Source organism: Mustela putorius, unplaced genomic scaffold (genome assembly GCF_011764305.1).
Source record: "Mustela putorius furo isolate JIRA1106 unplaced genomic scaffold, ASM1176430v1.1 tig00000450_pilon_pilon_pilon, whole genome shotgun sequence".
Classification (NCBI taxonomy): Eukaryota; Metazoa; Chordata; class Mammalia; order Carnivora; family Mustelidae; genus Mustela; species Mustela putorius.
In genome coordinates, this window is record NW_025421385.1 from 13662630 (window position 1) to 13684615 (window position 21986).

The 21986-nt window shown below is 36.6% G+C and overlaps 1 protein-coding gene across 1 annotated transcript; it reads left to right on the forward strand.

The window, feature by feature from the left end:
• The first annotated feature begins 4358 nt into the window (after window positions 1-4358).
• Window positions 4359-13864, forward strand: FBXO5 (F-box protein 5). The gene is made up of 5 exons (XM_004753584.3): window positions 4359-4489; window positions 8482-9199; window positions 10618-10708; window positions 11631-11813; window positions 12968-13864. The coding sequence occupies exons 1-5, from the start codon at window positions 4393-4395 to the stop codon at window positions 13217-13219; spliced, it is 1341 nt and encodes a 446-aa protein (XP_004753641.1). The 5' UTR covers window positions 4359-4392; the 3' UTR covers window positions 13220-13864.
• Window positions 13865-21986: the final 8122 nt, after the last annotated feature.

The following is a 21986-nucleotide window of genomic DNA, read 5'->3' on the forward strand; positions in this document are numbered from 1 at the left end:
TCATTAATGGACAAAAAGTCGTTTTCTTCATTCTTGTTTCCTCAGGACCCAACATTATGCTATAATAGGCACTAAACAGATGTCTAAAAGGCAATTATATCTAAAGTATTTGTCTACAAAGCTGATGTTCAGAAAAAACAGAACTTAATTTGCAAGTGGCCTACAATAGCAGTTAATCAAAACTCATTCAGTTGGAATAGCAATTCTGAAGAAGCGTAAACAAAACAATCACTATACTTAAAATTTAACTTGTCATATTCCTCTAAAACCCATTTCTCACTGTGTAATCTCCGTTTCTTTAATGGCACTACCAATCTCCCTCTCTCTCAAATTTAAAATGTCCTCTTAAAAAAAAAAAAAGTTCTCTTTTCCACACATGCAGTTTATTGCTAAATCCTACTCTCTTAAACATTCTAATAATCCTCACTGATTCTATTATTACTACTCATCTAGAATTATTTCTCTCCAGGACTACTTTTATGGCTCCCTGACCTCTCCAGGTATCTTCTCTATATGCTAATACAGGTTACACACATGTAACTGCCAGATTCATTTTCCTAAAGATTTTTTGTCAGCCTTTCACTCGACAACTTAATAGGTTCCCACGTTCCAAATAAAATTCCAACTTGTAAGTGTGCATACAAAACACATCTATATCCATATCCAGCATCATTCTGTATCAGCCCATTTTACTCACTACCCCCTGTAAGATCAAATTCATTTTTTCTGATAACTGCACTTACCTTTAAACTTGCCCCTGTAAATTCCTTACACCATGCAATCCTCCTCCCCAGTCCCTCAAAAGCCATCTTCAACAGCAGGGATTTTCATCTACAGGTTTGCCCCTAGAGGCATCTGGCAAAGTCTGGGAGGGACATATCAATGTTTCCAGACAGTAGGAGTTAAACTCCTTACAATGCTGTTAACAATGCTGTTAAACTCCTTACAATGCACGGGACCGCCCCGCCCCTGACAACAAAACGTTATCTGACCCAAAATGTCAACAGTGCTGAAATTAAGAAACCCTGTCCAACAGATTACCTACGCCCTTATCCTGGAATATAAAAGTTAACTCCTCTGATCTCTAAAAATTCCCTATGTAACGTGATGTATTTGACTTTTCCAATGTTGTGTTATTGCTATCCCCCTTAGCTGCTTCCTTCTAAGCTCATGATGCTTTTATTCAAAGATTATTTATTGAGCATCTGCTATGTCTATCAGACAGCAGTCCCAGATAGTAAACACAAGGGCAGGTACCATCTCCCAATAATTTCCAAATACTCCACGATGTCTTGCATGCTGCAGGTCTGCAATAAGAATTTGCTAAAAGAGAGCATCTCTTACTGTGCTTCATTTTGCACCTAAAAATGCAAAAATTCTGATATTGATGTGCAGGAAGAAAGAGATACATAACATCTGTTGACATCTAGTAAAATTCAAAATAGGCCCAAGTTTCTCACTAAAAATGAAATTAAGAGACGGTCATCACTCCACTGAACAAGTTGCCAATTAAAAATATTTCATAATAGGGGCACCTGGGTGGCTCAGTGGGTTAAAGCCTTTGCCTTCGGCTCAGGTAATGATCCCAGGGGTTGTGGGATCAAGCCCCACATTGGGCTCTCTGCCCAGCAGAGTCTGCTTCCTTTCCTCTCTCTCTGTCTGCCTCTCTGCCTACTTGTGATCTCTGTCCGTCAAATAAATAAATAATATCTTAAAAATAAAAAGAGTCCTTTAAAAAAAATTCATAATAATTAAATTTGAGTAAATTGATTAATTAAATTTTTGATTGATTAAAGCTCTAACAGCTAAAATAAACATTACCCTGAAATACCCTGAAAAAGACCTTCATAAACTATTCTAGTATGCAATAAACTATGCTTAACTATGTGTATTAACTTCTATTGCTACAATAATCTTAATTTTTCCAATAATGTATCTTAGCCTTTTCCTGAAAAAAATAAATAACTGCCAGAGAATAGCTTTTAAGCAGCAGTTAAGAGCCAATATAGTGCAGGTGCTCAATTAAATGAAAACTGTTCTTCCCCTCAAATTTCATACATTTGCCTACATTTGAAAAGAAAAGAGGAGTAATGATCTCCAAGGTCAAAAGGGGAAGTAATGTGAAAATGTACTATAAACAGTCAGGCTTCCAGCAAATACTATCATTCCTCAGTATAACACAGAGGAAAGTACATGGACTTATGAAGCAGAATGGGACTGGAATTTCTGCTTAGTAACTGTGTAGTCCTGCAAGCATCAAACTACACTTTTACAATCAAAAATGAAAATAATGCCAAGGTTAGTGTGAGACTTAAAGGCTAACATTTGCAAAATACCTAGAAGACAAAAAGCTACTGTAGTTTTAACATTCATTCAACAAATCACTCCCTGGCTGAAATCCCTCCAATTACCACAGCAAGCAGAAGAAACTCAAAACTCCATGTAAACTTACAAAATCCTACAGGATCTGGCTTCTCTCTCTCTGACCTAACCTCCCAATCTTACACTTGCTCAATGCACTCTAGACATCCTTAGAGCTCTGGAACAAACCCTCCCAATAGTCAGATCTTAATTCAAAGCTCTTGACCAATGGAAGTCATTCCTCTATGCCCCTACTGCCCACCCTCTACCCCATTATTTTTCTATTGCTCTTTTCTGCACTGAATTGGTAACTGTCCTATATCTCTTCCCATAATATGTAAATCTGAAGGGTAAGACTTTTGTCTTTTCAACTCTCCACCTCCCAAGACCCAGCTCCAAGGCCAAGCTAAGACAAGCGAACGGGACGCTATCACTCAGGTGCAAAACTTAACGGGATGCCCAAATTTCAGTAATTCAGAAAAACACTAATTTAAGGCAACATCCTAAAAGATGAAAAGTAATGCTATACACCATGATGGACTCATTATCACAATTCTGCACCAAGCGGATCCACCCAGCACCTGGCAGAACTCACACCCTCTCAGCCCTGCCCCACCACACTTGCCGCCAATTTAACGGGACGCTTAGAGGTAAATCCAGTATTCAATCTCCCTCAGGCTGCAGAAAAGCAAGAGGGAGAGCCGCCAAAGACCGGGATTCGGAGTCTGGGGAGCTTAAACCCCGTGGTTTCCCTGGAGTGTAAGCTGAGCGCATGGGATGCACGGTCACCACTTAGTGCACACTCTGCAGAAGTTCAACATGACTAGTAACACGGTGCCAGTCGTCCTCGAAGACCTAAGAAATAATTCCACCCATTCCCCTGCCATCACTAAAAAATCCTTCCCTGGCCTTGAGGCCTCCAGCCCTCGGATGTGGGAACTGGAACTCTTACGTCAGGACGTTTTATAAACTTATTTTGGAGGACTACGGTCTCGTGCGCCTGGACCCTGGAGTAAACAAAAACCGAGGAAAGCGTAGATACAAATTTAATAAACTTAACGTCCGTACAAAGCGGTGGTGCCTGGAGAACTGTCGTTGAAAATACAAATAAATACGCTTACAAGACGGAAGTGACTGACTGTCCCACCATCGCCCCCGCGGAAAGGCCCTTGGGAGACGTGGCCCCACATCTCCAGCCAAACCAGCCGCTAGAGCAGCCGTGTGCGCCGGAAGCCGCGCGCATCCACCCTCCGCCGCCCGCTCCTCTGCCGGAGAGAAACGCGGGGGTCCCCAGCGCGCAAGCGCCACCCCGCCAACTCCGCAGCCTCGGCCCGCCACAGACGCCTGCGCAGACGCACAGGGCAGAGGGTGGGGCGAAACCGAGGGGGAGAGAGGAGCGCGCCTAAATCCTAGAGAGGCGGGCTAAGTAGGGCTGGGGGGTGGGCTTGTCTTCCGGAAAGTCTGGATTCCCGGACGACCGGAGTCGCCGCTCACCGAACACCCGCTTGTGTGCTGATGGAAGAAAGTCGGCTACCCTTTGTACCCACTGGAGATCTTCGGACAGAAGCCGGAGCTGCCTTCAGGATGAAATTAGGACTTGCAGAAAACCTCTTCCCGAGACGGAAGGAAGCTTGGCGGGTTCACGCATGCGTGGTAGGCTATCTCCACGTGCGGCCTGGCCGCGGTCTCCGCGCGCTCGGAGGCCTCTCCCCTAGGCCCGCCCCCTGCCGCAGCATCTTTCCGGACGCGCGGAGCCGGGAAGAAGGAGGGAGGTTGGGCTTCACAGCTGGGCCCCGCCTCGGCAGCCTCCAATTGGGCGTGGGTGAGGACACCCCCTCCCACCGCCTTCCTATTGGAGCGCGCGTGCGAGCAACGCACCCCATTGGGCCGTGTGGATTTGGGCACCAAATTCAAAGATTTTAAAAGTACCAGCTGGCGCCTTTTAGGAGATACAGCTCTGTGACGCGGACGGCCTGGTGTTCTGCTGTGGTAGCTGTTTCCTCACCTGAGGCCGACCCCACTTCCACTGGCATGAGCCAGCGCCCCTGCCGCTGCTCCCCACGGCCCCCTTCCAGCTCCTGCCGCTGCAGCGCCCTGACAGCCGCCGGGCGCCCTCGCTCCTCAGACGGTGAGTGAGGAGAGGGTGCGGGGGGCACGCGGCCCAGAAAGGGAGTGCGGGGTTGGGGGGCGGCCGCAACCGAACCCGACCCCCTTCCGAGTCCTGTGTGCGCCCCACGGCGGGCCGGGCGGAGCCGAGCGGGCGTCGGTGGCGGTTCCTGAGGCCGGGGAGGGGGGGAAAGGCTGGGGCTCGGGGAGGGGAGGCCCTCAGTGCCGAGGCGGGTGGCGGGCCCGGGTCTCTCCTTTCCAGGCCGAACCTGGACGTCAGCTCCGAAGAAGGTGAAGGGCTCGGCCTTTCGGGGCGCCCTTGTCCCCTGGCAGGATCTACCTATCCTTGTCCCCACCCCGCTTGAAGAGGCGCCAAATGCCCCCACCCCTCCCCCACCCTGGGGCCTGGGCTCTGACAGGGCTCGCGAGCCCCCGGCCCCTGGGGTCTGGCCAGGTGCTTAAGCCCTACTCCCTGCGCCCTTTTGCCGTGTTTACCCCGCACCCTGGGGTCTGCGGGCAATTTCCCCGGGTTTTCGCCGCCTCACTCCTGCTGGCGGGCGCGGGAGATCCTGCTCGCTTATCTCCCGCCTCCTCCACCCGGCCCGCGCCCTGAGGGGCCACCTCTCCGACCCCTCAGGATTTCCATGGTCTTCCCCTACCCACTCCCGCCAAATGGAGGGACCCCCTCGTCGGGCCAGGCTGTGCAGGGCTGTCCAAACAAAAAACATCTCCCCCCCACCCTTTCCAATTTTCCCTTTGCCCAGTAACTCGTTTCCAAGGCCTGGGGTCAAAAGGGGGGGGGTGCGGGAAGCATTTTTTTTAATACGAAACGGAGAGTTTATCCTTCTGTAGCTGACTTTCTCAGAATGGAAGGATTGTGTTTTGTTTTTGCTGGTTTTTCCTGCTCTCCTGAAGCACTACATAGCCCTCTATTCCCAAACCCAGTTAGAGTGGAAGGCACTCAAACCGGTTATTTTTATCCTCTTTGTTGCTATCTGAAAAGGGATCCAAATGCGTTTATTTTTCCTCAGAAAGTACCACATTTTTTAAAAATTAACAATTCGACTTTGTGATATTTTGCAGTCACTGAAAGATGCTCCTTTCATTAGAAAAGGAGTCTTAAGAGACTGGAGGAAAAATAGTTTTAACAGGTTAAATCTATTTCTAGAAGATCCTCAATCCTAAGTCTCCCTAAGAAGTTCTAAAGCTTGATGGTTTTAAGAAATGGTATTTTGATTACTTAATCCAGTTGTCTGGTATTACCACCTCACTCCTCTGAGTGTTTGCTATCTCTAAGAATTTCATTGCCTGTTTACAAATTTGAGAAAATGAGATTAAAAGTTTATCGCATCCAGGTAATTTTTGAAGGCAAGCTTTCCTAAAATTTCTTGTAGAGATGGCTGATTTGCAGCAGATGGCTGCAAGCTTTAGAGGTCTCAAACTCTTAAAGGAATAGCCATGCCTAATGTTGGGCACATGGTGATTATGGGTACTGCAGATTGTAGAACTTAATCATTTAACATTCAGATAGTTGTAAAAAATTTTTAAGCATTGTAGTTCATTTAGCTATGGTATTTTAATATGGAGTATTTGTTCTGACTTGGAAAGTTAAATGCAAGTCAAACTTTTGTACAGTTAACTGTAATACCACCTTTTCATGATTGGACAGTGTGTTGGTAAATGGGGTTTAAAAAATGCAGGTTGTTGAATCTTCACCCAATAACATGAGGTAGATACTAGTATCCATTTTAGAAAAAATGAAAGGAACTAATTGAATATTTTATGTCACAAAGCTAGTTAGAAGGCTAAGCAAATATTTTTACTTGAAGTTGGATCTGATTTTTAGAAAAAGTATATAATCTGCAATATAGTGTGAAAGGTATTTTGCTACTTTTAAAACATTTTTGATTTGCAATAAGAGCATTATGAAATATTTGGTTTTAAAATGTGATAAAAATGCCATGTGATGGGACTGTGCCATACATTTAGTCCAGTTTTAGGTTCTTAAACCCCATTTTATAGAACGGAAAATAGGCTTTAAAAGTTAACTGCCTCAGTTTTCCCTGATACAGCAAATAACACTTTATACCTTAGATAGTCAAGATTTTAAACCCAGGGTATTTTTTTACTTCACTTTCTCTCATTCAGCATCCAAAAAAGCATCAGCAAGTTCTGTTGACTCCTAAAGAGACCTCAGATCCACCCAATTATTTTCATTTCCACTGCAGTCATCCGAGTATCAGTTAATCAGCTCTCTGGACACCTATGATATATACTACTAACCAGCCTTCTTTTTTCCACTTGTACCTTCCTACAGTCCATTCTCTACAGTTGCCAATGATCTTTAAAAATGTCAACTGGATATCTCAACTCAACCCCTCAAGGTTCTTTATTACACAATGAATAAATCCAACATACCCTAGAATTCTACCTCTCCAACTTTAAAGTCTATTACATAATTTCACATTTTAAAACTAAACCTACAACCAGGATCCAGATTTTGGAACCAATAAAAGGAACCAGAGTTCTTGGAAAAATAAGTGATTCTAGGCCTGGAACAGGAAAAATAGAAGATGAGCCTAGAGCATCTTGTCATGCCAGAAAGTAAGAAATGCTCCAAAAATGAAATAATAGAAGTATTTCAAGTGGACATGAACTTACAGTAGTGAAAGCTGAAACAATTTGAGCAGAGACATTAATAAGGCAATATTGGATTATAACCCACAATCTGTGAACCTATGCTTGCATACTTTTTTTTATATACTTTTATCTCACTTTCCAAGTGAGATAATGGAATGAACACTGAATTTATAGTAAAAGAGGGTAATCTGTCCCTCAACTACAATGTCAAAATGTGGGCAAGCTACTTTCTGAACTTCAGTGTCCTCCTTTGTAAAACATAAGGTAATAATACCTCTTCATCCTACATCAGAAGATTGTGAGGAGCAAGTGTTTGAAAGCAAATGGGAATTGTAAACTTTAAAAAAAAAAAAATAAGGTGTTTGAATCATCATTAAGTCTAAATTTTAAAGAGCTGTTCATATTCAAAGAGTTGTGTTGAATGAAAGGGTTCTACAACAAACAGTTTCCCAGTAACTGGGTTCTAAAGATGAGAAGAGGAGGGATGCCTAGGTGGCTCAGTCAGTTAAGCGCCTGCCTTCAGCTCAGGTCATATCTTCCTCAGTTATTTAAAACTGAACACTAATACAATCTTTCTTCCCAGCCACTCTCACATTCTTATATCTAGTCTTCTACTGATTATAGCATTGTTCTTACTTATCAGATCTTCTGATTAATATCTGAACTATTAATTCATCTGGCTCTTTGGTTAATTAGTCATGAGAAATCTTAGTTCAGTAATTGAAAATTGCAGAGTTTCTATTTCTAGCACATACTAGATGAGATAAAGGGAGGTGTCCCTTTGGTTGAGTTTACTATCTGGCAGAGTAGACAAACACCTTAATTAAATCAGACTCACTCATACCACTGATCGGAATAAAACTTAGAGATGAGAGTTGTGGGAGTTCAGGTAGATTTTAACTGATGGGTGTTTAAATTTACTTAACTCCTAGTTTTTTGTAAGGCTTAAAATAATAGCTAATGTCTAAATCTTATACAAATTTGTATTTAAGAATTTCTTGACTTCAGATGGCACTTGTTGCATCACATTTCCTTATTTGTTCCATAAGTACAGATAGGTGCTAAATAATCCCTTTTTCCAATATTTTTTACTCAATCAGCTGGAGACTCTAAAAGTCAAATGTTACGATTATACACTAAAAGCCATCTTTTGAAGTCCCCTTTTAAGAATAAGATGTATGTACTTACTAAGAGTTAATTCTATTTCCTCATTGTCACATCTCAGTAAATAAACTTGGATAATTTCATAGCTACATAGGCAAGACATAGTGCTAAAAGAATGCAAAGTAATTATACCTCTGTGTATCCCAATTTTAGAAGTAGAAATGTATGAAAATTTTGTCATTAAACGGTTTTTTGTTGGTTTTTTTGCAGGTTGTAAAGAAGAAAGTTCTACTCTTTCTGTCAAAATGAAATGTGATTTTAACTATGACCATATTCATCCTGGACTTGATATGCTAAAGCCTGATGACACTGGAAGACTAGGTTCTTATACTCCTGCATTTTTGGAAGGTTCTTATAAAGACTGCATTGAAGACTATGTAAGGTTATCAGATATTGGGTCACCAATTGTGAGCCCCAAGGTTGTAGAACTTGAAACTGAAAATGAAAACAAGCTCTTTCACAACAAGGAAAATCAACATGTGCAACAAATACTTAATAGTTCAAATGAAATAGAAGAACTAGAGACCAGTAGACCTTACGAAGACAGTGGCTATTCTTCATTTTCCCAGCAAAGTGGCTTCAATGAACATGAAGAGGGTAGCCTTCCCTTGGAAGATTTCAGTGACAGTCCACAGTCCTGCCTACAGATGCAAAGCCCTGACCAATATCCCAGCAAAAACTTGCTGCCGGCTCTTCATTTTGCAAAAATGGTTTGTTCAACATTAAAAAAGAATGCCAAGCGAAATCCTAAAATAGATTGGGAGAAACTGAAGGAATTTATATCCAGTGAAAATTTTAAACTACAGAATATAATTGGCAGGAAAATGGGCCTGGAATGTGTAGATATTCTCAGTGAACTCTTTCGAAGGGGACTCAGACATCTTTTAGCAAATATTTTAACACAGCTCAATGATATGGACTTAATCAAGTAAGTATGATTACTTTGAGTGTTAGTATAATCCATCGAACATCTTTGTTGGAAGACTTGAGTGTTGGTATAAACCATCGAACATCTTTTATGGAAGACATAATAGGGTAGCCTTTTGCATTGTTTAATTGAGGTAATGACTGCCTAATGGTTGATATTTGACCATTTAACTGCCACTAAGATGAAAGAAAGATAATTTTTAAAGTAAACACTTAATCCATTTATTTCACATTTCATATTTATACGCTTAGGAAACTGTTTTTGTTAAACTGGGATTTTTGTTCCTTTTAATTTTGAATATTTCTAATATGTAAGCTATATCGTATATTCTTAACCATAAAACAACATCCTAGTTATGGTATGTAAGTCCTGTAGGTTTTATGACTTCTGTCATACTCGAAAGTAAAAAATAGTTGATGTTTGTAGGCCATTTTTAATGTAGGCTTTCCTTGGTTTAACAGTGAAAATATGGAAACTCTCAAGTGGATCTGATTATGACTGTTTCTTAGAAACTTTTATATTACCGTTCCTCATTCCACTAAAGATCAGTTAGGATGAGGTAACAATTAATTATATGAACTATTGGAGTAGACCCTGCCCAATCCGATTGTTTTTGGCTTTTTGAAAAATTAATAGGTACTCTTTGCAGGTGTTACTTTATGCTGGTCTTTGAAACATAGCTAAAACAAAACAAAAGGGAGTATGGATTTTTATTGTTGGCTAGCTTCTTGAGGGATAATTGACATGTAGGTTGTACTTTTTTTAACAAAGTGGATTTTTGAAATTGATATCTACTGATAGCAGTGTGTCCTATAGTACTTTGAAATTTGTCTACAACTTTTATTAATATCAAAGCTAACATGGTGTCCTATATAGAATGGGAACTACTTATTTGTTGTTTGCAGATGTGACAAAAATGGAAGTACAAAGCAATGGTTCTTAAGCCTGAATGTATTTGGCTTGATAAGGAGCTTTTAAAAACTACCCTAGTCCCCCTTTTTTAAAAAAAAAATTTTAATTTTTTATAACCATACAATATTTTTTATCCCCAGGGGTACAGATCTGTGAATCGCCAGGTTTACACGCTTCACAGCAGTCACCATAGCACATACTCTCCCCAATGTCCATAACCGACCCCCCTCCCCCCAGCAACCCTCAGTTTGTTTTTTGAGATTAAGAGTCACTTACGGTTTGTCTCCCTAGTCCTCTTTTTAAGCCAATTAAACCCAAATGTCTAGGCCTGGGGCATCCTTACATCTTGAGTACCTCAGGCAATTCTAATGTACAAACAGGTTTGAGTAGCTCTGCTAATAGAAATTTCTTTTTCTTCGCACTGTTAATGTTTCTGTAGTATATTTATTCCTCTTAGCTCTTTGTGATGCTTTAATTGTTTCCTTTATAATCTTTTACTTTTCCAGTGTGTCTAAAGTGAGTACAACTTGGAAGAAGATTCTAGAAGATGATAAAGGGGCATTTCAGTTGTATAATAAAGCAATACAAAGAGTTACTGTAAGTCTTTGGCAATTGATGTTTTCATTTTGAAGTATAACAGCTAGTGCTCTTTACAAATAGGGGAAAATAGGACAGATAACAGATAATCTGGAAATCCTTTACATCCACAAAGCATTTCTGCTTTTCACTAGAACTCTTCAAACAAAATTCAAAGATAAAGGGAAAGGAATCCCACCTAGTCATTTATTTCTTGAGTTCTTCCTAGAAATGGCATGTCTAAAAGGGAAAATTGGTCAGTTCTCCAATAATAAGAGTTGACCATGTTGCTAAGCTTCATTGCCATTTGTATTTTTTCAGTTAAATTTTCAACATATTGAAGATTTTCAGTGCAGAAGGGAATTCAGTTGCCTTCCAAAATGAACTTGGTAAATTTGGAGATGTTTCTGAGAGTATCAATACATGTTTGAAATTTCAGTCCTAGCAGTTGGCAGACTTGGGTCTAAATTTTGGTGCTACTAATTTGCTATATAAGTTTAGTCAAGTATTGCTTAAATTATTCTCCAAGTTCAGTTTCTTTATTGATAAGGTGGTATTAATGGAAAGTTTTCTAATCTAAAAGGTTATTTTGAATCCATTCATGACACTGATGTGAGACTTAATTAAACATGATGTGCCATTTATTGGTGGTGAAAAGAATGACTTTGTTTTGGCATTAGTGCCTTATAAATGATGTATTAAACGCTATATAGGCTGAGTATTTAAAGTGCTTTCTCAAAATTTCTGGTTTGCAGTTTCTGTCAGTATTGTCTATATGTATAGTGTGGCTATATTTAAAGCATGTGCAGGTAAATTGGATGTATGGAAAAATCTTTTGCAGTCTCATTTGCTCTTTTTTACATGTACAAACAATAAAAATGCCTGATTGTTGAAAATAAAGGAGAATATTCTTAAGTCCTATTAAAACTTTTCTTCTAATTAGGAAAAGAACATTAAGTTTTCACCACATGCTTCAACAAGAGAATATACTATGTTCAGAACTGCATTAGCTCGTATTCAAAAATCCGAAGCTCGGACTTACCCCCAAAAAGGTGCTCAAACCAAGTTATCCAATCCAGGTGATAAGAAAGGTTCTACTTACAGTCGACACAGTGAATTCTCTGAGGTAATTTTTTGTTTGTCAATAAATTAGAAACTTATGGGGTACTTAATTGTTAAAAGGATTTAGAGTAAGAAAAGAGAACTTTAAATTTAATTATAGCATAATTAGAACTAGTAGCAAATTATTAATGGAGATTTTATCTTCTATCCCCTTCATTTTACTCTCAGAAATGTTGGCCACCAAGAAAACATTTCAAGTAATTGAATTCCTAATTCAAGTAATCAAATTAGGAAAGTGCACAAAGATGTCTTCCTATGTAGAAAATAGATACCATTTGACATTGTTTATGTTAGTTCAGTGATGTTGAGATCTAATTTGGAAATACAAGGAAAACCTTGATTTTAAAATATCTTAGCAAACTGTTCAGTATACATTTTAAAATTGTTGCCTTTGATATCTGAGGAATAGAACTCAGTGAATAAAGGCCAACTTTCAGAAATTGAAGCCCTCCTATTGCACCTTCAAATCACTGGGCAATGTGTATTATAATTTCTACTCTGCACATGGATAATTTGGCAAGCTTAATTTAAGAAACCATAATCTTGCTTAAGTGCATATTTGAAATAAAATGTTGACTGCTAACTACCTTCATGTTGGTCAGTAAGTATGAATTATCCATAGTGAAGTTTAAGTTTCTGTCTTAAGTGTTAATGATGGAATTTCTAATATAACAATTAACTTTATTCAGAAAACATTGAATATCTGCTATCAGGTAATTCATGGATAAGAAAACATGGCACCCTTCATAGTCTTGTAATCTAGAATGGACAATGGCTACATAAAAATAAATGCCATATAATGTGATAAGTGCTTTTTTCAAAAAAAAAGAACTAGAGGTGAAAGAGCAACCAACTCCCAAGTGACACGAGGAAGACTTCACAGTAAAGATGGCATTTAAGTTAGGGCATTTATGTGTAAGCATTCATGAAATAAAAGAATGTATTCAAAAGTAGCATTAGGAAATAGCCACTAGATCACTTGACAAGTGATAATTATCTCACTCATTGAAGAGTGAGTTCCTTAAGGGCAGGAGTTTTATGTGTGGTATGGATCCTTTATTCATATATTGGGGAAGGTTCAGTGGTACCTTTCTTATTTATTTCTACCTAAATTACATTCAGTCCTCACTAAAATTTGTTTATGGATTTTCTTTCTAGGTTGCCAAGACTTTAAAAGAGAATGAAAGCCTTAAAGCCTGTATTCGCTGTAATTCACCAGCAAAATATGATTGTTATTTACAGCGGGCGATCTGTAATCGAGAAGGTTGTGGGTTTGATTATTGTACAAGGTGTTTATGTAATTATCATACCACCAAAGACTGTTTGAATGGCAAACCCCTAAAAGCCAATTATAAAATAGGTCCTCTGCCTGGTACTAAAAAAAGCAAGAATAATTTACGCAGATTGTGATACCTTGTTATATCAATTGTACTTAATCATGAAGGTTAGTTAGAAAATGTTAGGTTTTAATTTAAAAAATGTAAATGTATTTTGATTTCCAATTTTGTGTTGAAATCAATGTAGTACATGGGATTTTTCACCCTGGTGAGTAAAGAGAATATACAGCCTCTTAAAATATTTTACAATTTAATGTGGAAAAAGTTTAAAATTTAGTATAAATCAGAAAATTTTAATATTTAAAAACAAAAGGAAAACTAGTTAGTTATCTGGTATTTGTGATTCAGGGATAAAATAAAACTGATTCAATTTTTACACTAAAGGAAAGCCATGTAATTTTACCTAGAAAATCTTAAATATATATCTTGTTTACCATCTATTAGCATTTGAGACATTTTATTTTCCTTACCAAATTAATACCTATCAAAATAACTTAAGTCTATTAATTCAAGTGTTTTGTCATCTTTCTTTAACCTCTTTTTCAGTGTGTGTATTTCCCAAAAAGTACTTTGTGAAATCTTGCTTTTTCCTGTTTATAAAGTCTGTATGTTTTAATATTTATGTACATATGTAAATATTTCTGTATTGTTTTTTATGTCAAAGAAGAAAATAAAGATTTTTTGTGTATATATATATATATACACGTGTAAATGTAAATTTTGTACCTGTTATGAATAAAATTGTTACAAGCTTACTAAGTCATGTGAACTTTTTACTTTGATAAACATATTAATCTTAGAAACGGATTAGGAAACTGAGAAACTGTGTTTGTATGTATGAAGGCATTGAGTTGGTTCCATTTGTGTCTGCTCATCTGGGAAGCTTGTGACATTCCCAGGTTCCATTCTGATCCCAATATTCTCCCCACTCCCAGTATTTTAGTTGTGAAGTTGGGTCTTGAAATAAGCATCCCAAGATGATTTCAAGGCAAGACCAAGGAACATGATGAGAAATCATAATGTATTAATTCATCTGTTACTAAACTAATTAAAACTATGGCTTAAATAGCCATATAAAAATACTAGAAAGATTAAAAATATGTAATATAAAATAAAATGTTATCTTTGACTGCATTCAGAACATTTGTGCTAATAAGAGCCCAAGACAAGGGTATGTACTTTTTTTATTCCTTAATTCTAGAGTTGAATATGTTTTAGTTTCAATTATGAATATGGACAAATTCTGAGAGTTTGAGCTCAGACAAAAGTCCTAAAAGTTTAAGGGTGAGCCTCACTCAGATCCTCTACCTAGAGCTGCAAAGACTCTCAAGGCCTTTGCCTTTCATCTCAGTGGAAGCCTGAGGTAGAGTATATATCTTAAATGGATTTATGGGTGTATCTTATCCAATAAAACTGCCCATGAAATTAGCAGTGACATAAGCAGCTTACTGAGGTAAAATTGACAAAATAGACAATATTCAAAGTATAATTTGGCATTTTGGTGTATGTACATACATGAACCCATTGCTACAGCTAAGGTAATGAACATAAGTATCCCCAAATTTCCTGTCCAATTATAATCCCTCCTGTCAGTTCCCAGGTAATCACTGGTCTGCCACTGTTGATTATTTTGCCTTTTCTAGGATTTTTATATAAATGGATTAATGAGATTAGTCAGAGTACATACTTTAATTTTGAGATTCATCCCTTTTGTGTGTGTCAGTACTTAATTCCTTTTTCTTACTAAGCAGTACCCTGTTGGATATACCAGTTTGTTCATACATTCACCTCTTAATGAACATTTGCCTCCCACTCCCTCACCCCAAGTTTTGTATTAGAAATGAAAATGCTGTAAACCGTATACAAGTGTTTGTAAGATAAGTGGTATGCTTTCATTTCTCAAAATAGTAGTGGAATGTTTGGATTATATAGGTAAATGTATGTTTAACTTTTTGAGAAAATATCAAAATGCTTTCCAAAGTAGAGATAACGTTTTACATTTACCAGCAATGATAGGAGTTGCATTTACTTCATGTTCTCAACACTTGGTATAGTCAGTCTTTGTAATTTTAGTCATTCTAAGAGGTGTGTAGTAGCATACCATTGTTTTAATATACATCTCCCTAATAACATGTTTAACATCTTTTCATGATATTTGCTATCCATAAATTTTCTTTGGTAAAGTATATAGTCAAATGATGTGAGTTCTTTTATTATTGGTAGTTGAGGATATATATTTTAGATAAGAGCGGTATATCAGGGTGTGGCTTATTTCTCATTTTCTTAGCTGTGCCTTAGTTTTTATTTTAGATGAAGTCCAAATTATCCAATTATTTGTCTTTTATGATCATGTTTTTGGTGTTATATCTAAAATGTGCCTAATCTAAGAACATACATATCTATACTTTCTCTAGTTTTATAGTCTCAATTTCACATTTAGGTCTATGATGTACTTGTTAAATTTTGAATATAGTATAAGAGGGATGGCAAATAAGTATCCCCTGTTCCAGCACCATTTGTTGGCAAGACTACACTTTCTCTACTGAAATGACTTTGCATCTTGGTAAAAATCAGTTTTATATAAATATGAAGTATTTCAGGACTATTCTGTTTAACTGATCTATTTGTCTCTCGAGCTCCAAATCCACGACCTTGATAACTAGCTTTAAAATAAGTCTTGAAGTCAGGCAGTGACATTATCCTTTTTCTTTCAAAGAAATTATTTTTTAAGTTGTGTATCCTAGGTCCTGTGCATTTCTATATATATTTTGTAATTACCTTGTTAGTTCTTACAAAAATACATGATGAAATTTGGTGATTGTAATTAATCTATTAATTTATTAGATTAGGAGAGAATTGACATCTTGACTTTCAACCCTTGAACATAGTTCTATTTATTTACATCTAAAAATTCCTCTTAACAATATTTATCTTTTAATTTTACATGCCTTTTACATCTTGTGTCAGATTTATCCCTAAGTAATTTATATTTTGTAACATTTTTTATTTCAATTGTTTATTGTTAGTATATTGAAATGCAAATGATTGATTTTGCATCCTACAACCCACTAAACTCACTTTTATAATTGAGAATCCCATCAGATTTTCAATGTAGATGATTTTTGTCTTCTGGATATAGTGAGTTTTATTTCTTCATTGTAGTCTATGTGTCTTTTTTCCTTTTTCTTGCCACATTATACTGGCTAAGACCTCCAGTAAAATGTTCAATAGAAATAAAAAAGACATTTTTATCTTGTTGCAGATATTAGGGGAAAAGCATTCAGAATGATAACGGCTGTCGGTTTTTTATAGATCCTCCTTATCAAGTTGACAAAGTTTCTATTCTAGTTTGTTGAAAATTTTTATGAAGATTGAATGTTGGGTTTTGTCAAATGTTTTTCCCCCATTGATTGGCATGCTCATATAGTTTCATTTTTTGTTTTTTTAAATATGTATTTTGTTGATTGATTTTAAAATGTTAAAGCAACCCTGCATTCCTACAGTTAATTCCACTAGTTCATAATGTACTATTCTTCTTAGGTATTATTGGAATCAATTTGTTGCATACTAAGAATTTTTACATTATATTCATGAGGGTTATTTAGCTGTAGTTTTCTTACAGTGTCTTTGGGACATATTATCTGCTTTTCAATTTTCTGGATATTTGTTTCAAATTATATTTTTTCTTTTACTATTTGTTAGAATTCTCCAAGGAAACCATCTGAGTCTGGAGGTATTTTTGTTTATTTTGTAGGAAGGTGTTTAAAATATACTTTTTTCAATAAATACAGGGTTCAATTTATGTTTCTTCCTGGATGAGCTTTAGTAGTTTATGACTTTAAAGGTATGTTTCTATTAAAGTAATTTACTTAATTTATTGGAATAAATTGGTCACAGTATTACCATATTATCCTTTTACTATTTGTAAAATCTTTAGTGATGTTCATTTCTCTCATTGCTGATATTGGTTGATTGAGTCTTACTCCTTTTACTGATCAGTCTGATGAGAGGTTATCTCTTAGATTGACCTTTTCAAATAATCACCTTTTTATTTCATAAGTTTTCTCTCTTCCATATCATTGTTTTTTGGTTTTGTTTACTTCTATTTACTTTGAGTTTAATTCTCTGTTCTTTTGCTAGATTCTTAAGGTGGCAGCTGAGGTCTTTGATATGATCTTTTCTTCCATAGGTGTTTAGTGCTATAAATTTCCCTCCAAGTTTTGTCTGAGCAGCATGTCCCAAGTTCTGATATTTTAATTTTGTTAATTTTCAAATGCTTTATAATTTCCTTTCTGATTTATTTTTGATCCACAGGTTGTTTAAAAGTGTGCTAGTTTCTCAATACTTTGAAATTTTCCAGGTATCTTCCTTTTACTGACTTCTAATTTAATTGTTGTCTAAGATACTTTGTGTGACTTGAATCCTTAGTTTATTGACAAATATTTTATGACCTAGGATATGACCTATCAGGTAAATGTCTCATGTCTACTTGAAAAGATGATAAATTTTGCTGTTCTTTGGTGAAATGCCTTATAAATGTCAACCAATTAGGTCAACTTGGCTAATAGTGTTTTCATATTTTATATATTCTTTCTGATTGTTATCTACTTGTTCTATTATTAAGAGATAGGTATTGAAATATTCAACTGTAATTACGGATTTATCTGTTTCTTTTTGTAAATTTTCAGTTTTTGCTTTATATATTTTGTAGCTTTGTTATTAGCTACATAAACATTTAAAATTGTTATACCTTCCTGGTAAAATACTCCCTTTGTCATTTTAAAAATGACTTTTAAAATTCTTGGTAATATCTTTGCTATGGAATCTACATTGTCTAATACTAAAATAAGCACTCTAGCTTTTTGTTGTTTTTGTAATTACTGCTGGCATGGTATATATCCCTTCCATCCACTTTTAGCTTATTTTTTATCTTGTATTTGGAGTGTGTTTCTTGTGGACCTCATATAGTTGAATATTGTTTTTTAATAACTCAATAATAACTCAATAATATCCACCTTTTAATTGGAATAATTAGGCCATTTTAACTTAATATGAATATTAATACGATCAGATTTTACCATCCTGATTTGTTTTCCATTTGTCTCATCTGTTCCATTTACATTTTTCTCTTTCTGCTTTCCTTTGGGTTATTTTTATGATTTCATTTTATCCCCAATTTGATATTTAATTAGCTATAGTTCTGTTTTGTTTGATATTCTACTATAAGTATATACCATATTTTGTTTGTTCAGCACTTGATATACATGTGGGTTGTTTCTATTTTGTGGCTATTATGAATAGTGCTTCTATGAACATTTTATATACAAATTTTTGTGTGAACATACGTTTTTGATTACCTTGGGTTTACCTAAGAGTGGAATTGCTGAATCACATGCTAATTCTGTGTCTAATTTTTTTAAAGAATTGCCAAACTCTTTCTCATAGCAGCTGCTTTGTTGTAAATTCCCACAAGCAATGTATGATTGCAATATATAATTCCTTTATAATCTGGATGCTTCCTATTTCTTTTTCTTGTCTAATTGCGATGGCTAGAACCTCCAGTACAGTGTTGAATAGAAATAACAAGAGTGGACCTCTTTGACTTTTTCTTGAACTTAAAACATTCTTCTGCTGGTGCCATCCTTCTGTATTGGGTGTTTGGGAGACAAATAAATTGTCCCTTTAGTTCACAGATCCTTAGACTGAAAAAAAAAAAAAAAAACTGTATTTGAGAAATTGTATTTCAAGAATATGCCTAAGGAGCCTCATCTACACCAAGGTCGGATTTATGTAATGATGGATTTCCAGCTGAAGCTCTAATAGACTTTTGAAAATTTGAGGAGAGGATCAGTGTAATTTTCATGTAAGAGGGATGTGAATTATTGGAGACCAGAAAGCAGACTATTAGTCAGCTTCTAAAATGCCCCCACAGTGACTCTAGCTTCATGATATTTGCACCTTTGCTTTACTGTACTGTATCAGTTTTGGTCTATGTAACTAATAGAAAACAGTGGAAGAGATGGCATGTCCTTCCTGAGACTAGGTTATAAAAGACATTGTGATTTTTTACCTCTTCTTCTTCTCTCTCTCTCATGTCACTCACTAAGGGAAGGCCAATTGTGAGCAGCTTCTGGGAAGGCCCACATTGTAAGACATTTGAGGTCTTTGAGATGTCCCAAATGAAGAATTGAGGCTTCCTGCCAATTGCTAAGGCTGAGTCTTCTTGCAAGTAAGTCCTCCAGTCCCAATCAAGCCTTCAGACTACTATAGTCCCTGACAACATGCTGAGTGCAACTTGAATCATACAACTTAACTGCTCTCAAATTCTTGAAACTGTGAGGTCATAAATGTTTGGTGTTTTAAAGCCTGTACATTTGGGAATGGTTTGTTATACATAGATAACTAATACAGAGTGGCCAAATCCTTCTAGGAGCACTGGACAAGAAAAAGATGAAGTCTTTCCTGATACCTTTTGATTAACTGTATTAATTAATATTAAGAAGATTGTGTTTTACCCCCAGAACTCTTGAGACATGTAATTCCTTGGTCTGGAATCAATACTGGCGTATATATATAGGATCGTAAGCCATCTTGCAGCTATGTAGAGCATTCTCTAAGGAAAGAAGTCATGCTCTCAGGCCAAAATAAGTTTGGGACTGGTATGATCACAAAAATGGACTATTTTAAGTTTGCTACACAAGGGAAAGTGAATAAATTTTAAGATGTTAGCATTTTTGTCGTTACTGTGATATATATGGATGGTATCTTTAAAAATTACTCATTTTTTACAGAAATTCACAGTACTGTCATAATATCTTTTTATTCTGGTAACCAAAGAGATGCTATGTGTTTTATGGATTGAATACAGATAAAGTAGATTCCTTACACAGTTCATGTTGTGACAAGAATATATGACGACATTCAGAAGAGCCCTTAATCAGCTGACCTTGGTCAAAAGTGGTCTGACCTAGCATATCTGGTCAATGGGAGGCACCATTTAGTGGCCAATGCTACTTCCCTGAGGCCTTTATTCTAATGAAGAAAGTTCAGGTTTGGTAGCCTATAGCAGCTGTTCTGTTGTCCCTGAAGGATGCTTATATTTCTCTAAATATAAATGTTAATATAAATGTTAAAATCTCAGTATGCTTGTATGCATTTGTCTTTTGTGGATATTTTCAGTGTCAGCCATACATTTCACTGAAGCAAATACTATTAGCGCATTAGCACTGAATCCTAGCTTGCCTTTATCCAAGGTTCATGCTGCAGTGATTTGGTACCCAAAGTTTAGCATTTCCAAGTCTTCTAACTGGGAAGTTCGTCATGCATAGTTCATACATCTTGAGGACCTGACGGAAAGACCACATATAAAAGAAAATAATGATGGTTCCTTTATTATCATTAAGTAGCTTCTTATACTAACAATTTTATCCAGATGGTTTGTCTTGTTCCCTTTTCCCCAAATTTGGCTTCAGCAATGTAAACAACACAGAACCACAAGATGGTGCTCTTATAACACCATACTTTTGAGTTTGTTCATTCATGTGAAGTTTAATATAAAAATGGATGAAACAATATTACTGTTCTTCTATGAAATTTGTGTTACCAGATTATAAAATAAAGTCCACAACATAGTGTTAAGCTAGGATAGGTAGGTATAAACTATTAACTTTTTGGTCTCAAGAGTCAAGTGCTGGTCTTGCTTATCTTCCACATTTTTTTTTTACATTGTTGATATTAAAGTCTAGATTTGTACTGTTCAGTGCAGTAGCAACATGTGGCTACTAAACATTTGAAATGTGGCTCATCCAAATCCAAATGGAGATTTACTGTAAATGTAAATATAAACCAGATATTGAAGACTTGGTATGAGGAAAAGCAAAATCTCTAATAATTTTTATTTTGACTACTTGTTGAAATAATGATATATTGGATTAAATAAAAGTTCTATGAAAATTAATTTCTAGTGTGACATCTAGAAAATTTTAAATTGCATATGTGGCTCTCATTTCATTTCAGTTAGTGTTGGTCTAAGATCATATAACAAATAAGTATCAGAGGAGTCTTTTCTGGCTCCATAACCTAAATAGGTCAGAGTATAATACCTGAATACCCAAATATTCCATACATTCTAAAAGTAAGTCAAGTTCTAGATATGGAGATAAAAGGGCATTGCTAAAAAATTAAGGATAGAGGTCTAAATCAACTGGGATAATTTTTTTCAAACTCCCATTACTTGTGGTTTTGTAGTAAGTTACTCGTCATCTGACATTAGCCTCCTCCTTTCTCCCAAATTGACAGGTAACTGCTGTTATCAGGTCTTTGTATTCCTGATAACACTGATTTGTAATCACCCAGGAAATGCTTAATATATATTTGTGAAATGGATGAAGGCAGGAACAACTATATGGATTCAAGCTGACTTCTTCTCTGGGAGTCAGTGGAGTGCCATTGAACCTGGCTTTGCCTCTACATCCCCAGTAAGACTTCATGTGACCATGTTCAAAAAGCTTCTCTGCTCACTTTCCTCAAGAAAAAGCTTTTCCTCACTTCCTGAGCTTTGAGAGAACCTACAACAGGAGATTTATAAAATACTATTTTGTCAATGCCCTTTTTGTTTTTGTTACTAGAGTTTATTTTTTGGTCCAATATCCTTTTACATATTGGACATAGATGAGAATGAAGAGTACAAGAGCCCAGCTGTACCTTGTCATTTGGCTTCAGAAGGACTATAGAATTGACAGTAAAAACAAGTTATTGTCATTCAGGTAGAAGTGAAGAGAAGGAACCATCCCCTTCTTTCTTTTAAGCACTGATGGTTAAACATCCATTGCATTTTGTTA

What these genes read in the sequence shown, in the direction of transcription:
- FBXO5 (XM_004753584.3), top strand. Translation starts at nt 4,393, where the DNA reads ATGAGCCAGCGCCCCTGCCGCTGCTCCCCACGGCCCCCTTCCAGCTCC. An exon ending in GCGCCCTCGCTCCTCAGACG is followed by an intron (nt 4,490 to 8,481) that starts GTGAGTGAGGAG and finishes GTTTTTTTGCAG; the next exon opens with GTTGTAAAGAAGAAAGTTCT. An exon ending in GACACAGTGAATTCTCTGAG is followed by an intron (nt 11,814 to 12,967) that starts GTAATTTTTTGT and finishes TTTTCTTTCTAG; the next exon opens with GTTGCCAAGACTTTAAAAGA.